Raw genomic sequence first — 25,118 nt, 5'->3', positions numbered from 1 at the left:
TGCTCAAGCAACTACAAGACGGGGAACAAGGTTCAAGTGTTTCCTTTGCCAAAGGATGAACAGCTTTACAAGTGGCTCAGTGCGATTCCCCGAAAGGATTTTGTGCCTACTGCCAACAACAAGATACGAAGTCATTTTCTCTACTGTTGCCACAAATGAACAGTATTTAAGGGAGCCATGACAAAAATTAAGCTTTACCTCGATATTAGATTGTACTGCATTGGTAATGTGGTGCGTCGCACTTTTGCTATTGTAAAACAGGTGTGCGCCTTACACTTCCATGCATCCTGCCTTGAACATACCTCATCGTACACCAATCCCCGGACAGGAAAGGTGTTCGAAGTCCCTCTAAAAGTGCCACACCTGCGTCTTGGGTCAGTGCCATCCTAATTCCCTGGCTGTCCCTCGTACCTGTCAAAGAAAGATGCCGTGCCAGCAAGGAGCTCCCCAGATGCCGAAAAAATGCGCCGGGAGGCAAATGTCTTGCTCGTGCTATTGAAGTGTCAGCAGCCTGCTATCGACAAGAACAAATGCAGTGCAAATTTTAATCTCTGCATGAAATGATGGAGCGCTTAAACGTCAAGTGTGTCCCGGTTGAATGGACTATTATTAATCACCCAAACTGTAGCATGTTCTTGAATATTGCAAATGAGAGTGCGCTGGTCCTACAGTGTTCTGTTACTGTTTTCGCATATCTTCGTATCACGGCGTGTTTACACGGCAACTCAGTGAAACGTTTAGGAGATTTTGTCGTGCCTGACGAAATCGGTGACATCAATGTCCTACTTGACATATTAAATAAGCTACAGCAGATTTCTGACGACAAAGGTTCATCTGATGGCCTTACTGACCTGATAGTAAACCTCATGGAAAAGATTAAGGAAAGCGTCCGCAAAAACAGAAAGGACTCTGTTAAACTTCTGAGGGAACAAGTGTTGTTGCTTGAGAGTGACTGCAGTACTCATCTCAAACAATGGTGCTTGCTTGCATCTGCATACTATATCTCCTCATGCATACAAGTTTTTGAGGGGCTCTGGTTGTTTGACTTTGCCGCATCCGAGTACCATTAGAAACACCTGCTCCTCTTTCCACCTATCACCTGATAACGAATCAGGTGATCAGAATTTTCTTAAATACATTGGCCAGAGGTTTAATAAATTGAAATCGCATGAGAGTGCTGTTACTTTAATGGCAGACGAGATTCACGTTTAGCCATTTATGGACTTTACGATGCCGCATAAGGTGAGGATTATTTACCCACACCTAGACGATGCAACGCGACCCATATTTTACATCATTGACGCTGTGTAACTGTTAAAGTGTGCTAGAAATAATTGGCTTAACTAAAGAAATCCTAAAGCCAACTTTTATTTTCCCATGTTTAACCTCACTGACAATTCCGTCCACCCTGACATTATACAGTGGGCATCATTCAAGGATCTCAGAAAGCTTCACAAACTTGAATCTTCTCAGCTCTTGAAGTACAGTTATAGGCTGCCTTCGAAGGCTTTAAACCCAAGCAATTTACAAAGGCAAAATGTTAAACTAGCCTTACAGGTTTTCAACATCTTTGTGGCTGAAGCCTTCGACATGCACTGCGATTTTCCTGTACTTTCACGTGCGAAAGAAACTGCCAACTTCATCAGGTGGATTCATTGGTGGATGGTAGTTAATGTGAAGATGCCACACAAGGGCTATCACTATCGCGACGTATACGAAGAGCCAATTTCATCGTTGAATGATGACCCCAAGCTATCCTTTTTGAAAGCCTTCAAAATCTGGCTTGACGTATGGAAATTTTATAAACACGACAATTGCACGCCGCAAAGGAAACTTTTAATGCTCTGTGGCATTCAGCATATGCTCTACTTGAATTCTCAAAGTATTGCGTCTATGAGCTCGGTTTTAAGTACGTGCTACTCGGAAAAGTGCAAACAGACGGCCTAGAGAAGAGGTTTCTTCAGTACAGACAAATGGCTGGCGGTAACTACCACATCAGCATCCGACAGCTTCACGAGTGCGAAGGCAGAATTCGCCTCCAAGACACGCTTCCTGTGATGTGCGCCGGTGACTTCAGCGACGATGAGGTCGGTTGTTTGTCAAGTGCTGCACATTCCTTCAAAATTGCTGAGTTCACAGAAGGTCTGAACAGTTTGAGTTCACGCGCGCCTGTGTTTGGCTATGTAGGTGCTTTTGTGCTCATTCTGTAATGAAAGCCCTGAACTGCGATTTCTGCCGAGAGCAGCTTGTTATGGACTGCGAAACAACAGAACATGATGATGCCGATGTTCACTCTTTGGTATCTATAGCTTGAATCGAGGCAGGCTGGAATTCCCAAGTGCATGTGTCGTCACTGTCGTGATGCACACCGGGGTAATTGTAAAAAAAGCTATTACAACCAGAGAATGCCACAATGTTTCTCCAACACAAAAACCAGAGGAATGTTGTTCAACAACTGGTTATCAAATCGCTGCCAGAGTTTGGCGACCTTGTGACATGCTTGAATGGGCACGTCAAAAAGTATGCTTTTTTCTCGCACGCCACAAGCCTGGTCCAACACTCCATGTTAGCATGCGCTAGCTGCAGAAAATATCACTGTAATTTTTTACTTACTAAAGTTAACTTTTTGGTTACCAGTTTACTACTGGGAACAAAAGCTTCCCGGACGAGAGTTCTAGGAAAAACGTTTATTGTAGATCCACCTCGCTACCCAGTCGCCTGATATTGTATGAAGGCATTAAAGGGACTATGCAATGAATAAAAAGTCACTTGTAAATGTTTTCAATGCTTAGAAATGATGCTAAGAAGCATTCACACCAAGTATGAGTCTTCAGAACTGAGCCAGCAATTTATTATGAACTTTTAAAAACCGTGTTTTTCAAAATTCGCGGGCCGATTGGTGTACTCGCAGTGACCAATTTTGGAACTAAAATCGTGGAACAAAGACGTCACTGTACCATGACGTCGCCAGGCCACCACACACTCTCATTCGCTGGAGCCACGGCAGCCACGACGTCATGGGCACACTTCCGGTAGCCGTAAAAATCACCTTCTCGTGCCGCCGCGCGACCCTCTCGCACAAGAGCGAGCCAGGGCATTGCCTTCGCGCATATGGTTTCAATTTTCCTCTGCAGCCTCCGTCGGGAGTTCCGGAGCCACTCGCACGGCTATTCGTGGGCACGCATAGGGCTAGATGCCCATCGCGGCCGTAAAAACGAGCAAACGCGGTTCGTGTTCTCGCCTGCGCTGACGATGTGGGCCCTCGCCATTACACACAAGTTCCGTATGGTGTTTGGCGCCAATGTTAGTTTTGGGAAATTTCCGAGGTGTCGTTCTGGACCGCGGGGCACGAATTATCTGCAGAGGTGATGATCTGCAGTGTTGGGGAACGCCGCAAAAGTAGGATCCTCACCGCTCGCCAGAGGTTGTAGAAATATACAACCAATAGGAAATGCGTGGAACGAGCTGCAGCTGCCCATAGCTACCAAAAAACGTGCAGTAATTGATTTACCCCTCGAAGTGACGGTATTATCAGAAACCCGGTGGCGGCCTGAAGAAGTCGAGCATCTGGTCGAAAGATGCTTTTGTGACCATTAAAAAACTATTGAATCACCGGCGGTGCTGACATTCGAACCCAGTACGTCCTGTGTATACGGGGCATATGCTGTATGCTACCAGGCCCTCACTGCGATTTTTGAACAGGAACTCCGATTTCGCGAAACCAATGAGTGCACTTTTTGGGGACGTCCTCATCTCGTTTTTATACGTAAATATTTGTTTCATTTCTGACTTCCTTCCACCAGGAGTTCGATCCCTTTTATTTGGATTACTCGCAGCCAACTTTGTTAAAATTGGACTGGATGTGACTGGAGGCAGTTCTGAAATGAGGTGCAAGAAATGAGGTGCATGTAAACGTACCACCTGTTGCAAAACTTCCTAGGCCGATGCACCCGTGGCCGGAATATGGTCACACGCGTACGGTTTCGTTCATTTCTTGGCGGGAACTTGTGAATGTCAGCGGAATTCGTCCTCGACATTTTAAACGGCAAATCTATATGCTGTATCAGGGATCACCGTAACACTGTTCGCGCGCACTAAGGCCACGGACGCCATGACCTGCGAACTGTCGCAACATGTGTGCATGCGACGCAGCAGCCGTCAGGCACGGCCGCCTTTGTTGGATACATGCGTCTGCTTATCTGAAAACAGCGCAACGGACGCGGACAATGACAGTAGTGGACACAAACTCAGCAGTATGCGTCCACTTTTGTCATTGTCCGCGTCCTTTTCGCCGTTTTAAGATATGAAGAGCCAACTAGACCGCACCTCTACCACTGTATGCTTATCTGAATTTGGAGATGATAGGCGTCTCGCACCTTGTGTTGTCTTCTAAGCATTTATCATTGTTTAAACGTTTTTCGCGCCAAAAGAACAAAAACAAAAAGGCATGCCGATAGCTTATTTCTCTTGATCGTTTCTTGCGGCAGAGGTGACGTGATGGCGCAGGTACCATTCAGCGATTGGCTGAATTTTCTTTTTTTTTTGCTTTAGCTTGCCCTCATTAACGAAATGCTCTTGCTTGACTTGCGCGTGTTCTCGGCACCTGTAGATTCTCGTCCGCGAGAGGGCCATACTGGGCAAGCGAGTAACGTAAATGATGGCGAATTTGAAACCCCGCCGTGGTGGCTCAGTGGTTAGTGCGATCGGCTGTTGGAATCGAGGACGCAGGTTCAATTCCAGCCGCGACGGCCGCGTTTCGGTGGATGCGAAATGGAAAAGACCCATGTGCTGTGCGATGTCAGTGTATGTTAAAGAACCCTGGGTGGTCCAATTTACTCCGTGCAGCTAAAGGCGTTTGGCTCTGCAGCAGCAGCTAGGCAGGAAAGGGACACGTCCTCAGCCCTATCAACACCGCACCGTCTTTTCAACTCCCCATTTAACTACTCCGCTCTCATAACCCGAATAACGAAGAACGCACTCCACACGGCACGGGTACAAACGCCGTACTCTTTCCTTTTCGTGCTTAGCCCCTGCCTCATGAAAACCGACCGAAGCGACTGGCTGGAGGGGCTTTAAGAAGAGCATTCGCCGCTACATTCTTGAGTTTTAACAGATTATAGTTGTGTTTTTGGCACATTTCTTTCGACACATACTATTTCCTCATTGAAAATTTTGACGAGAAGTATGACGGACGAATACCGTATGTGTTCTAATAGCATACCTACTGTGCAAACGTAAGTTTTATCAAAGGGGCTGCGAATGCTGATCATGATGATAGCATCACAAACGCACTCCCAATGGTGCATGAGCGCTCGAAAACGTTCTGCTCTGTCGTGTAACGCAGCGGCATCGAAATGTTTTCGCCATTATGTCTATGTGCCTTTATGCGCATGCAGACATGCCCCATGTGGCGAACCCACAGTTCCCTGTTCGGTGGCGCCCGTCTGCTCCGCATGCGTTCAGCATTAGAAACTGCGTGGCAGACTCGCTGGCAATGTTCCAGTTCACGCAACGGTAGTAAAATACTGACGGCTGTAAAGAAAAAAAAACCTGGTTTGTATTTTTCAGGCGGCAAGTATGTTCCCCGTGCCATCCTCCTCGACTTGGAGCCAGGAACCATGGACTCCGTCAGATCGGGACCTTTCGGTCAACTATTCAGGCCCGACAATTTCATATTCGGTAAGCGTCTCTTTTAGCTTCATATCTCCGTTGCTGTTTTAGCATGTACTGATCAAGTTCAGCTCAACGTCATCAGCTGCACGTGTGTGCGCAAAGGTTCGTGGGGAGCCGGGCTTAATTATAGCCGTCCCTAGCCGGAAGTTCCTTGCAGCAGCTGCTCTTAGCCCATCGTAGTGTTCGTTAGGTTCAGCCACAGCTTAGGGTTAACAAAGGTAACTCGATTTGCTCGTACCTGTGCTCAGAATCGGCATTCATAGTCGGCTGTATAATCTTGGCTGTTTCCACTCTTTCGGTGGAAAATTCGCTGCGTACAAAATACAAGTGAACAGCAACTGAGGCGACCATTGCAACACGAAGCTTGCTGCCCTATGCGCCTGACATACGTTCCTGAGCGCTCCGTTTCCATCTTGAAATATGAAAAGTTATTTTATAAGGTCGGCGAATTTGATCTGAAGACCGCTTCACTATCATGCGACTGAAGAAAAACTCGCGTAGAAACAGGAAAGGTTTCAGCGCAAAGCGCCTTAGCGGCTACCTTTTTGGTCAACGCTTATTGGCTCAAAACAGCGGCTCCCAGCAGCGCGGGGATATGCAGGTGGCGTACATATGCGCGGTAACATTCGCAGGCCAGAGCGGCGCCGGCAACAACTGGGCCAAGGGCCACTACACTGAGGGCGCCGAGTTGGTGGACTCCGTGCTGGACGTGGTGCGCAAGGAGGCCGAGAGCTGCGACTGCCTGCAGGGCTTCCAGCTGGCCCATTCCCTGGGCGGAGGCACCGGCTCCGGCATGGGCACGCTGCTCATCTCGAAGATCCGGGAGGAGTACCCGGACCGCATCATGAACACCTTCAGCGTCATGCCCTCCCCGAAGGTGAGCATTCGTCGTGACAGCTTCCGCGCCGCCGGCACGTGTCTTAAGCCAGGACAGCGTCAATACCAGCGAGACGCAAACTTTTGTGGAGGAAAAACGCTAAGCTGCCCGTGTGCTGTGCGATGTCAGTGCACGTTAAAGATCCCCAGGTGGTCGAAATTATGCCGGAGCCCTCCACTACGGCACCTCTTTCTTCTTTCACTCCCTCCCTCATCCCTTCCCTTACGGCGCGGTTCGCGTGTCCAACCATATATGAGACAGATACTGCGCCATTTCCTTTCCCCAGAAAAACCAATTATTATTATTATTAATATTATTATTATTATTATTACTATTATTATTATTATTATTATTATTATTATTATTATTATTATTATTATTATTATTATTATTAATATTATTATTATTATTATTATTATTATTATTATTAAACTGCCGTCAGATATGAAGGCTTCACCACGTCCGCATGTGGTGACCTCAGCGAGCTTCTTTCTTTCTTGATGTCTACCTACTACGGTGGTATCGAACACCGCACTCGCGCGTGAAGATGCGAGACTTTACGTCACCCACCGCTGCTGCCAAACGAATGGCGCGAAAACAGCTGCAGAGTGCAAGCGCACGACGGCTGTGACCTTAAAGGGACCATGAAATGGTATACACTGAGGTTAGGAAAAGCGCACGAGCGATCGCTATTCCATCACTCGTCACCGAACAGCAAAAAAAATTATAAGCTAGCTTCATTAAAAGACTACAGACATGTAAATTTAGTTACGCGTTTTATTCTTCCATATGATGCTTTAGGCATTATAATACATGGATCATCGTCTGGTATTCGCATACAACCGCTAAATCACTGAGTACTGAATTCCTTCCCTCATGCTGTTTCGGTTTCATCAACCGAACGATGGTTGTGGCATGTAGTTCGACTTTAGATCATGTGAGGCACGAAAAAAACTGCAATATAAACGCTGACACGTAGTTTTAATTCACTGTAACGCTTAAACAAGCCTGCTTCAAGAGCTGGAATGAAAACAAACGACGTATCAGCAGTCATACTGCCGTTTTTTTCCTGCCTCACGATACTCCAAGTCCAACTACACGTCACAGCCATCGTTCGGTTGATGAAACCGAAACAGCATGAAAGAAGAAATTCAATTATATATTATTTATCAGTCGTAGGCGAAAACAACGCGGCGATACATGTACTCTAATGTCTAAAGCATCATTTGAAAGCAGAAAACATGCGAGCAAATTTTTGGTGTCTACAGCCCTTTAACACCGAAGATATCGGCGATTAAAAATGATGCTTCTTAGCTTCCCTCAACTCTTACACAACGACGTGCCGAAAAAAAAAATGGCTAGCGGTTTATCATTGCTAAGCACGAAATAGTGCGCGAAAGCATGGTGGGCCTCCAAAATTTTGAGGGTGGGCCAAACCCATTCTGGGGTGTCGCATGTCGGTCCCGAACGTAGGTCAATTTTCAAATTTTAGGGGGTCGGCTAACTCTTATTTTTGGAGGTGGGCCAATTCCATTTCGAGACGAGGTGAACCCTGTCTTCCCCCTGAGAACAGCCAGATTCACCGGCAGTCGAATTCGGTCAAGGTCATTCGAAGGCAAATTTCGGGCGTCCTAACCATGTTTGGGACATTCTTCATGTGCCATATCAGGGCCGCCGTGGTGGCTGAGTGGTTATGGCGCTCGGCTGCTGGCCCGAAAGACGCGGGTTCGATCCCGGCCGCGGCGGTCGAATTCCGATGGAGGCGAAATTCTAGAGGTCCGTGTACTGTGCGATGCCAGTGCACGTTAAAGAACCCGAGGTGGTCGAAATCTCCGGAGCCCTTCATACGGCGTCCCTCATAGCCTGAGTCGCTTTGGGACGTTAAACCCCCATACACAATATACACCATCATGTGCCATACCATGTGTTGCTGTCCTTACCCTGCAGGACCATCCCCAGAATTGAGCTTCATTGCCATGCACACCCATTTCCTTACTGAGTCTGGCTGAGTCTTCATTTTCTCCGCGTGAGACATTGTCGAAATCGTTAGGGGTTGGCTAGGATTGCTTTCGTGCTAACAGAAAACAGGTCGGGGCTGCGCAATCCTGCCCACGCCACCTGAGCATGCCCAATGGGCAGTGGGCGTCAGGCTGCCCAGTGACTGAGGAGCGGCTTAGTGTGCTAAGGCAAAGAATGCGAGGTGAGCTGTCGCCCTAGCAGACTGCGAGTCAGTGCGAGCAGCGATTTAAATAGAAATTGTAAATTATAGACATGCTGCACCATCATCATCACCATAAGCCTGACTAGGCCCACTGCAGGGCAAAGGCCTCTCCCATGTCTCTCCTATTAACCCTGTCTTTTGCCAGCTGCGGCCACCGTATTCCCGCAGACCTGCTGCATGTTTGCAAACAAACAAGGTGTCACTGCAGTCGCTAGCGGGCTCGCGGTAGGCTTGTAGGCGCGTTGTCGGTTTCTGCGAATCACCTAGTGGTTGATGCTGTTGATGCTTTGAACTTCGTAATTTCTCGAAGTGCACAGGCTCGCGTTGACCACGTACGGCCTATTCAGAGATATTGTTTGGCACTGTGTGTTGTATATATGATCAGTTGCAAACAGAAAGCGTTGCTGCCGTTGATTTCTACGCTAGACGTGGAATAAAATAACCACTTTTTGACGCTCTGCACTAGCCGGAATAATTCCACTTCGGGATAGCAGTGAGGAGAAGCTCTGGCGTTGTTTCGGCGGAGCAGACGTGCGCTCACCATCACTTGACACACGTGCCGCGCAGCGAGGCAAGTGGGGACAGCGTCGTGTCTCCAGTCTCCTCTGTCGCGTGTAAGCGCTGCTTTTCGCCACAAGATCATGCACCAACGAGGCCGATTTGTCACCTTATTAAAATGGCCAAACTGATCGCAATTTTTTTGTGCAGTAGAAATTTAGAAAATTACGCTTTTTAGATGTGTGGGCGTCGAAGATTGAGCGAATCGCTCTTCTGGTGGCCTCGGCGCATCGCGAATTCCACGGGTTTCCGACGACGGTGCACCATTATCTTAGTATCACTTGGAAGCGGAATGATCAGAAGATCAGAGGTTCCATTTATTGCAGTGCCTCATTTCTTTGACCAAAAGAAAAAGCTACGAGGGTGAACGAAGCCAACGAGAGAATAAACTTTAAGGTTGGTTTTCTCAGCTTTCACGTTTTCTACGATTGGCATCACTCATCCCTTCGTAATTTCGTAACGAATAAAAATAGAATGATTCTATTTGCTGCGAATGAATCCTGAGACGTTGATTTATTTATGGTTTTGTTTATGAAGGTTTAACGTCCCAAAGCAACTCAGGCTATGAGGGACGCCGTAGTGAAGGGCTCCAGAAATTTCTACCCCCTGGGCTTATTTAACGTGCGCTGACATCGCGCAGTACACGGACCTCTAGAATTTCGCCTCCATCGAAATTCGACCGCGGCGGCTGGGATCGAACCCGCGTCTTTGGGGTCACCAGCTGAGCGCCATAACCACTGAACCACCGCGGTCCTGAGAGATTGAGTAGTGTAATAAATCTGACAATTTTTTGTACACATGCAGTAGCATGTTGAAGTTATTTTTCTAAGAAATGTGTTCACGTAAATATGCATGCTAGAGTTTAACTTTTGTTTGCATACGTACTTTGCATAAAAAAAAAGAACAGTAGCGTCATCACACAAAGCAGGGCTTTGTGAACATGTTGGCATAAAAAATTTGCGCACTTTCTACTTAATTATTCCACACTCGATGACTTGACGACGGTGTTAATTATAATAACCCAACATCTGTACCAGCCAGCTGAAAGTAAAGCACAGCACTGAAATTAGCATAAAAAGTTCACAGTTGTGCCAAATTTGGTTACATCTCATGCATAAATAACGAAAATACTTTCAATTTCCCCGTCTCCTCTCAATCTCGCTGCATTGTTTCACCCGACAGTTTCTGTTAGTGTACCCCCTAAATGAAACGTTTGCATAGCCGCCGCGGTGGCTCAGTGGTTATGGCGCTCGGCTGCTAACCCCAAACACGTGGGTTCGACCTCGGCCGCGGCGGCGGTCGAATTTCGATGGAGGCGAAATTCTAGAGGCCCGTGTACTGTGCGATATCAGTGTGTGTTAAAGAACCCCAGGTGGTCGAAATTTCCGGGGTGCTCCACTACGGCGTCCCTCATAGCCTGGGTCGCTTTGGAAAGTTAAAACTCCATAAACCAAACCAAACCAAACCGAAACATTTTCCTAGCAACGCAGGAGTCTGATTGAAAGACGCAGGGGCTCAAGCCGAAAAATTCCACTCGCCTGCAACTACGTGTGCTGGACGCAGCTTCGTGTGCTCTCATCTATTTGCGCTAGCTTTATGAGATACTTTGGAGGCCGTTGTCATGCGATGGCAAAAACGAAGACAAAAGCACGCTGCAACTCGGCCATATACCTGGGGTGAAGAAGAAGAAGAAGAAGATTCGCTCGGCCTCTCGGCACCTCTTGGCCACCGTGAGACGACCAGCTTGGCTCTGTTAGGAGGACATCGTTCGGCCCAGTGGCGTTCGTCCTGTTCATCGCTGCCCCGACGGCTCTGCTCTGCTGGGAACGATCGGTTAAGTTTCGGGTGGCTGATTGTGGCATTTTCTCTCTGCGTCTTTGCGCGGTAAGGCAGTAAGCCCGGACTATGTCCACCCAGTCTCCCGGCCAGGGGAGTTCCCTCTGGTCGGCTTCTCTGTCAACTGATCTCCTACCGTTGGAAGCTTTTTTGCGCAGTGGTGTCGGCAGTATCCCTGTCGCGCTGGTGCCTAAGGATGGTGGTGCTATCAGGATGAACAACCCTGGTGCTGTTCGGGCTGCTCTCCAGTCGACTACTTCTCATTATGAGTCAATCTCAGAGGTTCGCCAGTTTGGACGTGGTGGGATTCTGTGCAGATCGCCAGACCTCGCCTGTGTAAGAGATTTACTAAACTCCTCATCCTTTGCCTCCCTTCGGGTAAGTTCTTTCATCCCTTCTCATCTGGCGTGCACGAAAGGTATTTTACGAGGTGTAGACTCTTCCCTGTCTCCGGCAGAGACTCTTGAGCTTCTGTCGGCTGCAGGTGTTGTTGCTGGGCACCGCTGTAGCCGGGATGTAAACAACGTGCGGATGCCCACTGAATCAGTGATTGCTACCTTTGCCGGCACTTCCTGCCCCTCTGAAATCAAGGCATGGCCTCTAATTTTTCGGGTAGACCCATTATCATCTCGGCCTCTGCAGTGTAACAACTGCTGGCGTTATGGACATAGCGCTGGCGGTTGCAAATCCAACTTGAGGTGTTGCAACTGTGGGGATGGTCACGCAAAAAGCACCTGCACTGAGAAGAATGAGAAGTGTTGCCTTTGCGGTGGTGCGCACTCTGCAAACTACTCAAATTGTCCCTCTCGAGCTCAGAAAATTCAAATTCTGGAAATAATTGACAGGAAACGCTGTTCGCGCCGTGACGCTATTTCAGAGGTCAAAGAACGTGCCCGCGGTTATGCCGGTGTGACCGCTCGGCAAGGTGTCATGCTAGACTCAACGCTGTCCCAGGCAATTGCGGCTGCTGCGGAGGCTTCGATGTCTAAAATGGTAGAAAAGATTGTCGCAAGTGTGTCGGAGTGCTTTACAAATGTTCTAGAGACTCAGATTACACATGCCGTGCAGGCTAGTTTGGCACCTCTTTCGACAACAATTCCCTCTCCTCTTAACCGGTCTCAAATTCCAGTAGCATCACAACCCCAGGAGCAAACTTCTGTCACTGCCGCTGTACCTACCTCGGGTACTTCGAGGGATGTTGATATAATGTATGATTCCGAGATGGTGGAGCCTGATGCGCGGCTTCTTAAGCGCAGTGGGTCCCCCATGTCTTATTCGTTGTCCTCTCAGGGCACCCAGCCCAAATCAAAGAAGAAGCAGCTTGGCACTAAACCCAAGGATACCATTTTGGAGCAGGCAGTTGCTGCTGCTAGACTTTCGCAACCGTCGTTGCGAGTTCTGCAGTGGAACTGTCGCTCTATTCTTTCCGCTTCCACAGATTTACACTGCCTTTCTACTCAGCTTAATCCGGATGTCATAATTCTGCAAGAAACGTGGCTTTCAACTGACAAACATTTTCATATCAAAAATTACCGGTCATTTCGCCTAGACCGCCAGTCAAGAGGCGGGGGTTTACTAACTTTAGTCTCTTCAAAATTTTGCCACAGGGCTGTGGTATCTCTTCAACAAATGTCTCCTGACTGTGAGATTTTGGCGATAGACTTTGTACTTCCTCGGTGCTCTCCATTTTCAATAGCAAATTATTATTTCCCCAATAGAGTCCAGGATGTTAGACCTCTGGATTTTTTACTCGTAAACTGTAAAAACCCAGTTCTCGTGGCTGGGGACTTCAATTCTCACCATGTGTCTTGGGGTTTTAGGACTAATTCATGCGGCAAGCGCCTTTGGGACTGGGTTTCTGATCACAACCTGATGTGCTTAAATTCAGGATCGGCCACTTATCTTCGCTCACACACTAAATCTGTTTTAGATATCACGTTCATTAGTCCTGGAATTGGCGTAACGAATTGGTCGACAGTTGATAGCGGCACTTCAAGTGATCATATACCTATTCATTTTGATATCATATGTCGTGTTACTCCGGCGTCTTCTCAGTTGCGGTCACATGTAAATTATGACAGATTTCAGACGGCGTTGCGCTCTGCCCTTGCTCCAGGGTCTAACATCGCCGAGGTCCACCAGTCAGTAAGAATATGTCTGGCTATTGAGGAAAGCCGTAAAAAGTCGGAGTTCCTGGTGAGGCCAATAAAAGGGAATTCTTCTAACTGGTGGAATGCGGACTGTACAAGAGATTACAGGCGGAGGAAGGGAGCATGGAAAAGCTTCTTCATAACCAATGTCCGAATAACTGGAGTGATTATAAATTTATTGCAGCCACCTTTAAACGCACAGTTTCTCGCGCAAAGGAAAAATATGGCTCAGAACACTTCGATTATCTTTCAAAGGCGGACAACCCACGTGCACTATTCGGTTTTCTACGGTCTAGGAAACAGCTCATGTCCTCTCATAATTTTCAGTCATTAGTTATGTCACCTGTAGAAGCTATCCAGGCGGTTGAATTAATAGCCACAGGCCTGCAAAAGCGGTTCTCGTCTTTCACAAGTTGTCCAGAGCTTTCACAAGTTGTCCAGAGATTGCCAGCTGCTGCTCCTGGCCCTGATGGTGTTACCACAAAGATGCTCAAGATTCTATTTGAAGAGTCTCCCAACTCCTTATTGCACCTAATAAACTACTCTCTCAAACACGCTTGGATACCTTCTGAGTGGAAGCTGTCCAAGGTGATCCCTTTACTTAAAAATCAGGGTGGAGGCTATGAATTGGATAATATTAGACCAATTTCATTAACATCAAACGTGGTAAAGTTGATAGAAAGGTTGTTACTAATTCGGGTGTCAGCCATTGTGGACCGCAAAAGTATACTCAGCCCGTGCCAACTCGGTTTCCGGCCACGGTGTTCGATATGGAATGTACATGCTGATCTTGAGAGCAGAATTCTCCTTGCTCGTCGTCAACGCCTGGTCGCGGCTTTGGTTACGTTAGATGTCGCCAAAGCTTACGACAGTGTAGAACACTCCATCCTGATACATAGGCTACAGTCTCTTCAATTTCCAGATTATATAGTTGCATGGATATCTGCATTTCTTCATAACAGGGAATTCTTTTGCGTCCATAGTGGTGTTCATTCAGAGAGGTACAGACAAACGCGAGGTGTACCGCAAGGAGCTGTTCTTTCTCCTGTGCTCTTTAATATTCTGTTAAGCTCAATTCCTCTCCACCGCCATGTACGCACTTACGTCTATGCGGACGACATTGCGTTTTTTGCTGCTGCGCCGGATATACATTCTCTGTATGGTCTGTTGCAGTCATATTTGAATACACTTGAGCACTGGTTGAGCGCATTACACCTGAAGTTAGGCAAGTGCGCTACTCTTGTTTTCCCTCTATTCACTCCTGTAGTGGTCTCTCTCACTTGCCAGTTAAAAATAATACCGCAGGTTCAATCCCTAAGATACCTAGGGGTCATTCATGACAACAAACTCACCTGGCGACCTCACATTGACCATGTCGCGGCGAAAGGGGCTCGTGCCGTGGGCATGTTACGGAGATTATGTCATCACCGGTACGGCATGCGCAGAGATGCGCTATTAATGATCTACATAATGTATGTCAGGCCAATTTTAGAATTTGGATCAGTGTTGTTTTCAGGCTCGGCTACATATAAACTTCGCCCTCTCGTCCTTTTAGAGAGGGAAGCACTTCGCATGTGCCTCGGCATTCCAAAATTTGTGGCTATCAATGTGCTGTACCTTGAAGCCCGCAATCCGTCTCTCTTACCACGACTTCAATTTTTAACTGTGCAAACTTACCTCAGGATCTATGAATACCATTTCCACCGTTCCCAAAGCATTTTCTGTTCTCAGCCGACCTCCTTTTTTGGTGTCCCCTGGTCTCGTTTCAATTCCCCTCAGGTAGTGTTTGTGCAAAGATTACTTCAGCCTTTAGATGTAAACATTTATGATATCCTTCCTGCGCTTCGGAATGGGCCCACTATACACATTGTTTTCGACGACATATTCCCAAAAAATGCAAAACTTTTGCCACCGAGTATTTTAAATGGCCTTCTAGAAGATCATCTGAGGACCCTACCAACCGATATAGCAATAGCCACTGATGCATCGCAATGCAATGAAAAGGCAGGTGTGGGAATATTTTGCTCCCATTTAGACTGGTCCTTTTCTCTGCGCCTTCCAGATTTCACCCCTATTTTTCAAGCAGAGTTTCTAGCAGTTGTACTTGCTCTACGCAAGCTAGACCCCTCTATTACAGCAGTTGCAGTAATTACTGATTCTTTATCTTTGTGTTCGTCGCTCGCTGCACAGGTTGACGGTCCCATTTTATCAACTTTCTTATCCCTACTTCCTCCGCATTTGAGCCTTGTTCATTTAGTATGGGTTCCCGGCCACAGCAGTGTGACAGTAAATGAGATTGCTGATAATCTCGCAAAGGCTTCCCTCAGCGGCCCCGTGTTGCCAATCATCCCGGCTACAGCCTACATTACAGCATCTAGATTTCGGCGACGTGCGTTTTTAAGCACGCAAGACACATCACTTTTAACATCGGCGGATTATGAGCACCTTAAATATTATTGGAACAGGAAAATTTGTTGCTCTCGGCAGCTTGAAGTATCACTGACGAGGCTACGCTGCCGCATCCCCCCTCTAAATTTCTATTTACACAAGTCGGGTTTGGCGCTCTCTCCCCTTTGTGCATTTTGCCGTGAGCCAGAATCTATTGAACATTTTTGGCTGTATTGTCGCCGATTCAACTAACTGAGAAAAAGGTTGCTGGAGGAGCCCTTGCAGCATCTTGGCCTTAGTTTGAGCAGCCCGCTCTTGCTATCATTTGGCGCCACCACATTTGGGTTCAGCCACAGATCTGTTTGCACCGCTGTTCAAAATTTCCTGATAGAATCACACCGACTGCCTTGCTAAGTGTTTAAACCTTTTCTTTTCTATCAATTATTACATTTTGACTAAATCATTATATTTAATCACTCTCTTTATTATTATTCTTAAAATTTTTAAATCAAAACACTCATCCCTTTTCTGTTCATGACGAAAAATTCACCGGTGTTATGCCCCCACGTGCTTTTCCTTTTTGTTAACTGCGTTCAGGTGAATAGCTACCCGATTCTTGGCCGATCCCCCAGTGTGGGTATGTGCCATCTTTTGAGAGGCTATAACAACAACAACAACAACAACAACTCGGCAAAGAAGAAGAAAGGGCCCTTCTTTTCTTTTTAATCACTCGTAAATTTCACCCAAGGCAAAATAGCTTGGCACCATTTACCCTGTTCTATGGGGTCTCCCCACTGAACCCTGGCCAATCCCCCGTCGAGGGTATGTGCCATGTCACGAAGGCAACAACAACAACGGCCCTTAGTGTCCATTGTGCTGATACGACCCGACGCTGTTCTACGGCGGTTCTATGTCGCCTCCCGCTTCATCTGGCCTCGCTGCTGAAGCGTGTCTTGGTGCTGCTGATCCTGTAAACTCCTGGTGAGGCCGTTCCGCGAGTGGGGGATTTGGCCAGGTTTTTTCCCTTTTGGATGTAGGCTTCATGTTTCTTAGGCTTACGGACATGGCTATGTCTTCCTCGGGCACAGGTCCGGTAGCCTGGTTCGCCAGTTTGCCTAAATTCTTTTTGCCAAGCGTATCCCTGTGGCTCTGGTCCCTGTAGGAGATGGTTTAATTAAGATCAAAAACTCTCATATGATCCAGGAGCAGCTGAAGGCAGCGACCATTCGATATCTTGAGATTTCCGAGGTTCGACCATTTGCCAAAAGAAGAATTCTGTGCAAATCACCTGATTTGGATTGTGTTGCAGACTTGCTGCAGTGCACCTCTTTTGCCTCACTCCCGGTGAAAGCGTTTATTCCCGAGCAACTCGCCTGCGTAAAAGGAATAATCCGCGGTGTGTATCCCTCCGCTACGCCAGAAGAAATTCTTGGACTTCCATGATGCCGGTGTGGGCATCCTCTCAGTTTACCGCTGCAACAGAGGCTGGAGGCTCTCGTATTCCAACTGAGTCTGTTATAGCAACTTTTGCGGGCTCCTCTTGCCGATTGGAAATCAAAGTCTGGCCCATTGTCTACCGTGTTGACCCACTGCAGCCCCGTCCATTACAATGTAAGAACTGCTGGCGTTTTGGTCAGAGTGGCAAATCTTGCAAGTCGGCAACGCGCTGCCGCGTTTGCGGCGGTGCTCATGCTTCAGACGTCTGCACTTCTAAGTCTGATCTCGCAGCTGACGATCCCACCTGCCCAAAGATGAACAGTGTGTCTTGGACATTATTCAGCGCGATAGGTGCTCGCGCGCGGATGCTTATGCCCTACTTGATTAGAAGCATTGTGCTTTAAAGGTGAGCGTGCCCTTGGCCGGTTGGAGAGGATCAGCAACAAAAAATTTGGTATGCGTCGGGACACTTTGCTCTTTCTGTATAAGACATGTGTACTTGAATTTGGCTCTGTTCTCTTTTCTGGGTGCACAAGGTACAAGCTTGAACCCCGGTTTGTTATTGAGCGACGCGCTCTGCGCCTTTGCTTAGGTCTGCCTAAATCAGTTGCTAACGCTGCGCTGTACTTGGAGGCGCGGATACCTGATCTAAATTTGCGGCTCAGCTTCTCACTGTGCGGACGATTTTAATGTCTTTGGAGCCTGTTCCTGAATTGGCTAACCCTATATTTACAACGAACCCATCTCTATTCTTTGGTAATTTTTGGCCTAGGTATAAGCTTCCTCAGGTAGTGTTCACTAATTCCCTGCTGTCAAAAATTTCTGTATCAATAAATTCTGTAGTACCAGTTAACCACCGCCGAGCTGATACTGTAGTCCCCTTTGACGACACATTCCCAAGGAATGCTAAGAATCTGCCTGCAAATGTTTTAAATGGGCTTATTAAGGAGTGTCTGGATAATTTCCCTAACCATACTGCCGTTTTTACAGACGCCTCCCAGAAAAATGAAAAAGCAGCCATTGGCATTTACTCAAGGGCTCTTGAACAGAGTTATTCATTTCGGGCTCCTGACTATACCCCTATTTTTGTCGCCGAGTTTCTGGCCATTGAGTTGGCCTTAATAAGGAATCCCTGCAGTATCTCTCAGGTTGTTATCTTTTCAGAACGCCTTTCCGTCTTGATAGTGCTCGAAAAATCGAGAGATACTCCTATGAGCCGTTCCCTTCAATTTCTTGTTCCACCACATATTACAAAAGTACGCTTTCAATGGGTCCCTGGGCACTGTGGCATTGCTTCTGATGAGAGAGTTGATTTTTTTTTTTGCAAAGTCCGCCCTTGGTGGACCTATTGTCCCGTTCGTCCCTAATACTGTCTACTTGACTGCAGCCAGCGTCTCCAGTACTTGAGCCATGAGCCTCTCCTTGCTGCAGCGAATTTTCAACACCTGGCATTTCCTTGGAGTGCGCGGATGTGCAGTTCAAGGCAATGTGAAGTGTCCACGACCCTACTGCGCTGCAGAATACCGCGACTAAATCTCTATTTATGTCGATCAGGGATATTTCTGACCACCCTCTCTGAGTCTTTGGCGAAATTGAGTCCATAGATCACTTTTTCCTCTTTGCGGTTAACTTCTCGCCGTACAGCTTACTTAGAGATCCCCTCGCTCGACGGGGGCTTGCTCTATTTATTCCGATTCTCCTCTCCTTCGGGGCAAGCGCCAAGGGATATGCATTGAAACCAGTGTGCGATTTTATTCACGAATATATAATTGCATCAGGTAGATTCCTCTGCTAGAATGAGAATTCCCTGCTTTTTCATTTCCGTTTTTTTTTAATCTTGATTTTTAATCAAAATTCGAGTCTAGGTCACAAAATTATCCAATTACACCACTCCCTGGCCATGAGTGCGTTTGTATCAGCATTGCACCCTGGCCAATCCCCCGCCGTGGGTATGTGCCATTAAGCCTGAGGTCATCATCATCGTCATCAACTCGGGCAATGCGATCGCGGCTGCTTCTTTCCAAACAAGCTTCGCGATCATGCACCGCCTCATGAAACAGCTTATGACATATGATGCAGTGAAAAAGCACTTGGCTTTTAGCACACGTACAGAAACATGAAAACGTGGCCGTGCAAAAACGACACAATTTAGCAGACTTCTTTCTACACAGACCAAGTAATTATGTCGGCCATATTATGAAATGGCCTGAAGTGAATATTAAGTGCCATGAACGCGGCTTTATATGATCGTATAACTTCCACACACGTTTAAACATTATCTGCTATCAACAAAAGACCGCATTCCTTGGTGGTGATTCAGCCTGTCAGCGCCCAGTGAACACCCAAACGGCTCGACGTGATAATTACGTGCGCAGACATTTGTGTTTTTTTCTCCTTAAGCAATTATAAGCGTACTATGCTGATGTTCAGGAGAATGAACGCAACTCCCCTGCTACGAAGTACATTGCCTGGAAGCGGCGATCGAGGCCCAGACTTCGCGCTTTACTACCGTGGCCCATTCCTTAATGCGGTATCTATCAGCGAGAAACATATCGAGGCGCGGGCATGATGCAGTTGCGCAGTCCCGCCAGCAGCTGCAGCAGCTGGTGGGCACGGGCAGGCGGAACCTATTTTGCCTGCCGTGCCAAAGGCGCTACTGACATCAGCGCCACCGCATCTGCATGACGTCGGGGCGTGAAGGAGGTGTGTGTAGGGTCCACGCAGAGCTTTTGAATTTGACTCGAATTAATACTGACAAAGGCCACCTCTACTGATCGCTGCCCTATAATTTGACCATCAAAATAATTTCTTGTCCCTTTAATGCTCGACAATGGTAGCGAGAAATCGAAGAATCACAGTGCTTAAAAATGAGAAAATTTTTCTTGTGCATAGATGTGGTAGGCTTTGCACCACGTCGACAGAAAGTGCGAATTCAAGCGCATTCAAAACTGCAGGTCTCCGACACCGTCGTCGAGCCCTACAACGCCACCCTGTCCGTGCACCAGCTGGTGGAGAACAGCGACGAAACCTACTGCATTGACAACGAGGCGCTATACGACATCTGCTTCCGAACCCTGAAGCTCACCACTCCCACATACGGGGACCTCAACCACCTGGTTTCTGTCACAATGTCCGGAGTCACAACATGCCTCAGGTGACGAAGCTTTCTTTTCTCAGTGATCGTAGTCTATTACTGTCACTCGACATCTCTATATGCGAAGCTGTAGTGAGTGGCACCGATCACTGCCGTCGAAGAATGGCCCGATGCCCACAATGGCCACAGCCGCTTAGGCCTGCAAACTACTTCACCACACCTGAAGAGGGAATAGCTTGTGTTGTGTATAACTTCGTAGCACAATTGGGGACATGAATGGCGCGGCGCCTGCAGGCTCTTGTTCGCGGTGCTTAACGCAAAAAAAAACAGTCTTAAAGCAACTTAAGTAACCATACACACGCAGGTTTCCCGGCCAGCTGAACGCTGACCTGCGAAAACTGGCTGTCAACATGGTGCCCTTCCCGCGTCTGCACTTCTTCATGCCCGGCTTCGCACCACTCACGTCCCGAGGCAGCCAACAGTACAGGGCGCTGACCGTGCCAGAGTTGACGCAGCAGATGTTCGACGCCAAGAACATGATGGCCGCCTGCGACCCCCGCCACGGCCGCTACCTGACGGTAGCCACCATCTTCCGCGGCCGCATGAGCATGAAGGAGGTCGACGAACAGATGCTTAACGTCCAGAACAAGAACTCGAGCTACTTTGTCGAGTGGATCCCGAACAACGTCAAGACCGCCGTCTGCGACATCCCACCCCGTGGCCTCAAGATGTCTGCGACGTTCATCGGGAACAGCACGGCCATTCAGGAGCTGTTCAAGCGCATTTCAGAGCAATTCACTGGTCAGTCATTTATCAGAATTGCTCGAATTACATTCTACTCACAGCACAGCCTGCAGTTCACACGTACAATCTGCAGTTGCATAGAGCGCCTACTTCATCGTTCAAGGGCAACTTTGGGATTATTATTTTTTTTAATCTTAAGGTGGCGCTCCCGTAATATTGCTTAAAGCCCTCTCTGTTCGTTGCAATCTGTTGTTAATAGAACTGTGAGTAAAACAATCAGCAAAGAGCAAAAAGCAGAAAACCTAAACCAAAACAGGGGTGTGTTGGATGCGGTGTTCTTTTGTGACAAAGATGACGTCACAAACAGTGTCGGCAAAACTTTTGTACGCGCATTTCACTGACAAACCACAAGCTGCAAGGAACGACCCCGTTCATTAAACATCTCAGATGACAAGCGCGACATTTCCCTGTTCACCAAGTGCAGACCGTGTATCAAGGAGGGGTAATGTTTCCGACGTTACAAATTTAGCAGTGCCCGTAAAAATCACTCATAAAGAGGTAACGAAGCGGCCACCTTTAAAGAGACTCTGAGGACAAATTCAAGTTGGCCTGTATGGAAATGTAGCAGCGTTCTAATTGCGAAAGACACTTTTATCACTACTACGACTAAGGCTAGGCGAAAGGGAAAGAGATGGGCATTTGTTCCCGTGCCGTGGGGAGTGAGCTACCTCAGACCTAGAGTCACTCTACTCAGACCTAGATACCCTACACAATCTCTAGAACTTCCCCCATTCAACCCTGCGCACCTCTAACCCGAACAGTGGACAACCCAAACGGGGACAAAGGTCCGTCCCCTTCCCTAGCCAGGTAACGGTCAAAAAATGAAATACAGATGCCGCCATCACCGACCGTTTTTGCAAGCAAACTACAGTGCTTCAAGAGTTTTCTTCCTTTTTGTTTTTTGGTCGTGGATCCCTGAGGCTAGTCTACATCGCTATTCACTAAGCGGTGGTCACGAATTTCGCTTGTCTTGACGTCACGAGTTTGAATCGAGAAGCGGGAAAATTTTTAAATCCAATTTTCTCGACATAATGCGTATTTTGTTGCCGGATAAACATCTACATACCCCATAAAAAGCCGAAAATCGATTTTTACTAAAAGCAAATCTCGGATGTAGTTACGCCCTTTAGATGGCGAGCGTGTGTGAGCACTCCCTCCTCACGCTAATCCGCGCCGCCGCTCAGCATACAAAAGAAAACTTGGATTATTCCACTTCTGTTGCAAGTTTAGGCAGGCCTATTTTTGGACGCCATTGCTCAATCCGATCCTCATGATCGAGAAAGGCGCTTTTTGAAATCGGATACTCAGGAATTATGGACAAAAGTATTTTTAAGCGGGAAGCCGTTCATGAACGCAGTTTTCTCGTATAATGCAAGATTTCACTAAAACAATCAATATATCCGCAGATCACCCGAGGCAGTCTCTTAGTTTTTTTTTCTATTCACGTTTTCGCTATCTTCAAAAGCGTCCGGTGCGATCGCTGGAAACACTTTAAAAGGAAGGTTTTGCTACATATCAGAATAATGGACCATTACCTTCAATATTTCCTTAACAGTGTCTTAAAATTTTCCAATTTTCGAAATTTTTGCCGGAGAAAGCTGGACTTGTTGGCGCAGAAACAAAAATCCGAACAGCTGGGTAACTTGGTGGAAATAATTCGGACGGATAGAATTGAACTAGCTGTATAAGTTCCGCTGCAATTCGTGAAAGCCTACAAAAACAACTAATATTCGTGGTGCCCGTCTTAATTTGCAGCCATGTTCCGCCGCAAGGCCTTCTTGCACTGGTACACTGGGGAAGGCATGGACGAAATGGAATTCACCGAAGCAGAGTCCAACATGAATGACCTGGTGTCCGAGTACCAGCAGTACCAGGAGGCCACAGCCGACGACGAGGGAGAGTTCGACAACGAGGACGCCCTCGCCGACACTGCCTGAGACACCGCCATCGAAATTCCCATTTGGCTTGCAGAGTTCCGATAAAATAGACGATGTATATTAGGCAAGCCAGGCTACTGGCCATGGCGAGCATTTGGTTTTATTAGAAAAAAAATTGTTTGGTGTGACGCAACACGAAACGATATATATTCGCAATAAAGTCCCAGCATGAGTTGGAAATAACGGCGAGAGCAAGGCTGTTCTATCACTTGGAGGCGTGTAAGCTCCTGTTCTTGTTGCTTGGCAAAAAGAGGGCGCCGCTACTGATGGTGACAGCGCTCCATAGCGCCACAACGAATGCAAGTATGCTGGCGCTACCAACGCGAACGAGGACGGCTTAAAGAAGCCTCGGAGACGTTGCATGTTATATACAATTAGCAGCTGATCATCAATTTAACCGTAGGTGAAATCTCCGCGACGTGCGGCACGAAGCGCGGTGGTTGCACCATGTGCTCGTACACTGATATTGGGAGGGGGTGGAGTATGTTCGCCCCCAATCCTCAAAGCGAGAGGAAATTTTATACAGGAAAACCATGCTGAACTCAATTTAGTTTTACAAAAAAAAAGTCGAAGAAATGCATGGTTCAAACGGACCTCCCCCCCCCCAACCGCCCTCTCCAAGATTGACCCATATCCACGCCCGGTACCGGTGGACCATCAGAACAGAGTTGGATTAAATGCTTCAACGGTTGTTTTCTCATTAATGCGTTTGACCAGCGCAGCTGTTGAACGCTTTCGCGATTGAGTGTAGACCATGGTGTAAGAAAATATTCTTACACCACGGTGCAGACACTCCACCAGCTCCTGTGCGGAGCGCGCTCGAACGCCTATTGGGTGTTCGCGGTGACGTACACGCGGTAGGGTCAAGACCAATTTCCCAATCATCTCATCTCACAGAATCTGAGCACCAGGCCAGGGGAACATTAGAGACCGATGGGTACGCGGCGGCAGGGGGTCGAATCCCGCACCTCCCGCAAACAAGGCGGATGGCATGCGCTAGGGCACCGCTACGGTGCACGCCACAAGTGAGCTTCCCTGTAATTAAGAGACTGCTCGAACGCGGAGTCCATAACATTACAAGAACTTCGAGAGGTCCACATACAAGCCCAGAACCTTTGATTAGGTGCTGCCGGACGACACATACTCAATCAGCAATAGGCCTGCATCACTATCTCCGCAAACAATACATCACTAAGAACACTCCCTACCCAGATCTGCACTTCGATCCATGTCAAACCATTACCGAGGAACATGCACCCCCACCGTAATCAAGGTCGGAGAAAGGCGCGCGAGGCAGCGCGACATAAATGGTATGGGGATGCGTTTGGGTGGATGTCACCTGCGATGAGCATGGAGCCACTGCGGTTGTCCGCAACCCCCCCATAGCCTCCCTAACTTTCGAGCTTCCTTCAGGCACCACCCCTGAGGGAGCCGAGAAGACCGCTATTGCTCTGGCATACACAAATGTCGGTTACATCATCAGTGAGTCAAAAACAGCCATTCTAAACTATGCCAGGAACAGGGTTCACCACCCTGCACAATCCCTGGTGCACCCCCCCCCCCCCCCCCCTTACCTATTCTAAAGCGCTGAGCTCATCTGAATGCTTGCGCACTTGGGAAATCCCAGCAACGAGGCCGCCGACTCCTTAGCCCGAGAGTCTAGAAGTCGGGCACAGGCGGACCTCGTGGGGAATTTCTCGAAGGAGCGTATGCACTCGTTTGCTGAGCTCACCACAAACTACCGCGCTGAGCGCCCTCATCTCCCGCCACCCCACCCATCCCTTACTACCGCAAAGAAATCAGTCTGGCGTCCCCTGCAGACGCACACGCTACCTACACCAGCCCATCTCTATAAATTTAAGCCGGTACCCCCATATGCACCTTGTGCTCCCGCCCCAAGGCCACCCTTGCACACATCCTCCCGTCATGCCCGGCGTCCCCTCCCCCCGCCGGGCTGGTGCCTCTCCGAACCTGGGAGGACTAGGACACCTCGTAGCGGTCAACGGACCTGACCAGGCAGAAGATCGTCGTCAGCCAGGCACCGTGTCACAAGAACGGATGCATTGTATTCTTGCTTCCAGGTCATAGATAAGCTTACCTATCGCCATTTTTCCTACACTGAATTATCGATATACCGGTATAT

General features: G+C 47.9%; 1 protein-coding gene across 1 annotated transcript; it reads left to right on the top strand.

Annotated features, from left to right (window-relative positions):
* Positions 1-5,184: 5,184 nt before the first annotated feature.
* Positions 5,185-23,105, top strand: LOC144113931 (tubulin beta chain-like). The gene is made up of 6 exons (XM_077647337.1): positions 5,185-5,200; positions 5,569-5,679; positions 6,306-6,550; positions 20,095-20,294; positions 20,599-21,035; positions 22,794-23,105. The coding sequence occupies exons 1-6, from the start codon at positions 5,185-5,187 to the stop codon at positions 22,973-22,975; spliced, it is 1,191 nt and encodes a 396-aa protein (XP_077503463.1). The 3' UTR covers positions 22,976-23,105.
* The last annotated feature ends 2,013 nt before the right edge of the window (positions 23,106-25,118 follow it).

This window comes from Amblyomma americanum, chromosome 1 (genome assembly GCF_052857255.1).
Source record: "Amblyomma americanum isolate KBUSLIRL-KWMA chromosome 1, ASM5285725v1, whole genome shotgun sequence".
Lineage (NCBI taxonomy): Eukaryota > Metazoa > Arthropoda > Arachnida > Ixodida > Ixodidae > Amblyomma > Amblyomma americanum.
This window is presented reverse-complemented; position numbering and strand designations above follow the sequence as displayed.

Coding starts and splice junctions, on each gene's coding strand:
- LOC144113931 (XM_077647337.1), top strand. Junction 20,295..20,598: donor GGAGTCACAACATGCCTCAG/GTGACGAAGCTT, acceptor ATACACACGCAG/GTTTCCCGGCCAGCTGAACG. Junction 21,036..22,793: donor CATTTCAGAGCAATTCACTG/GTCAGTCATTTA, acceptor CTTAATTTGCAG/CCATGTTCCGCCGCAAGGCC.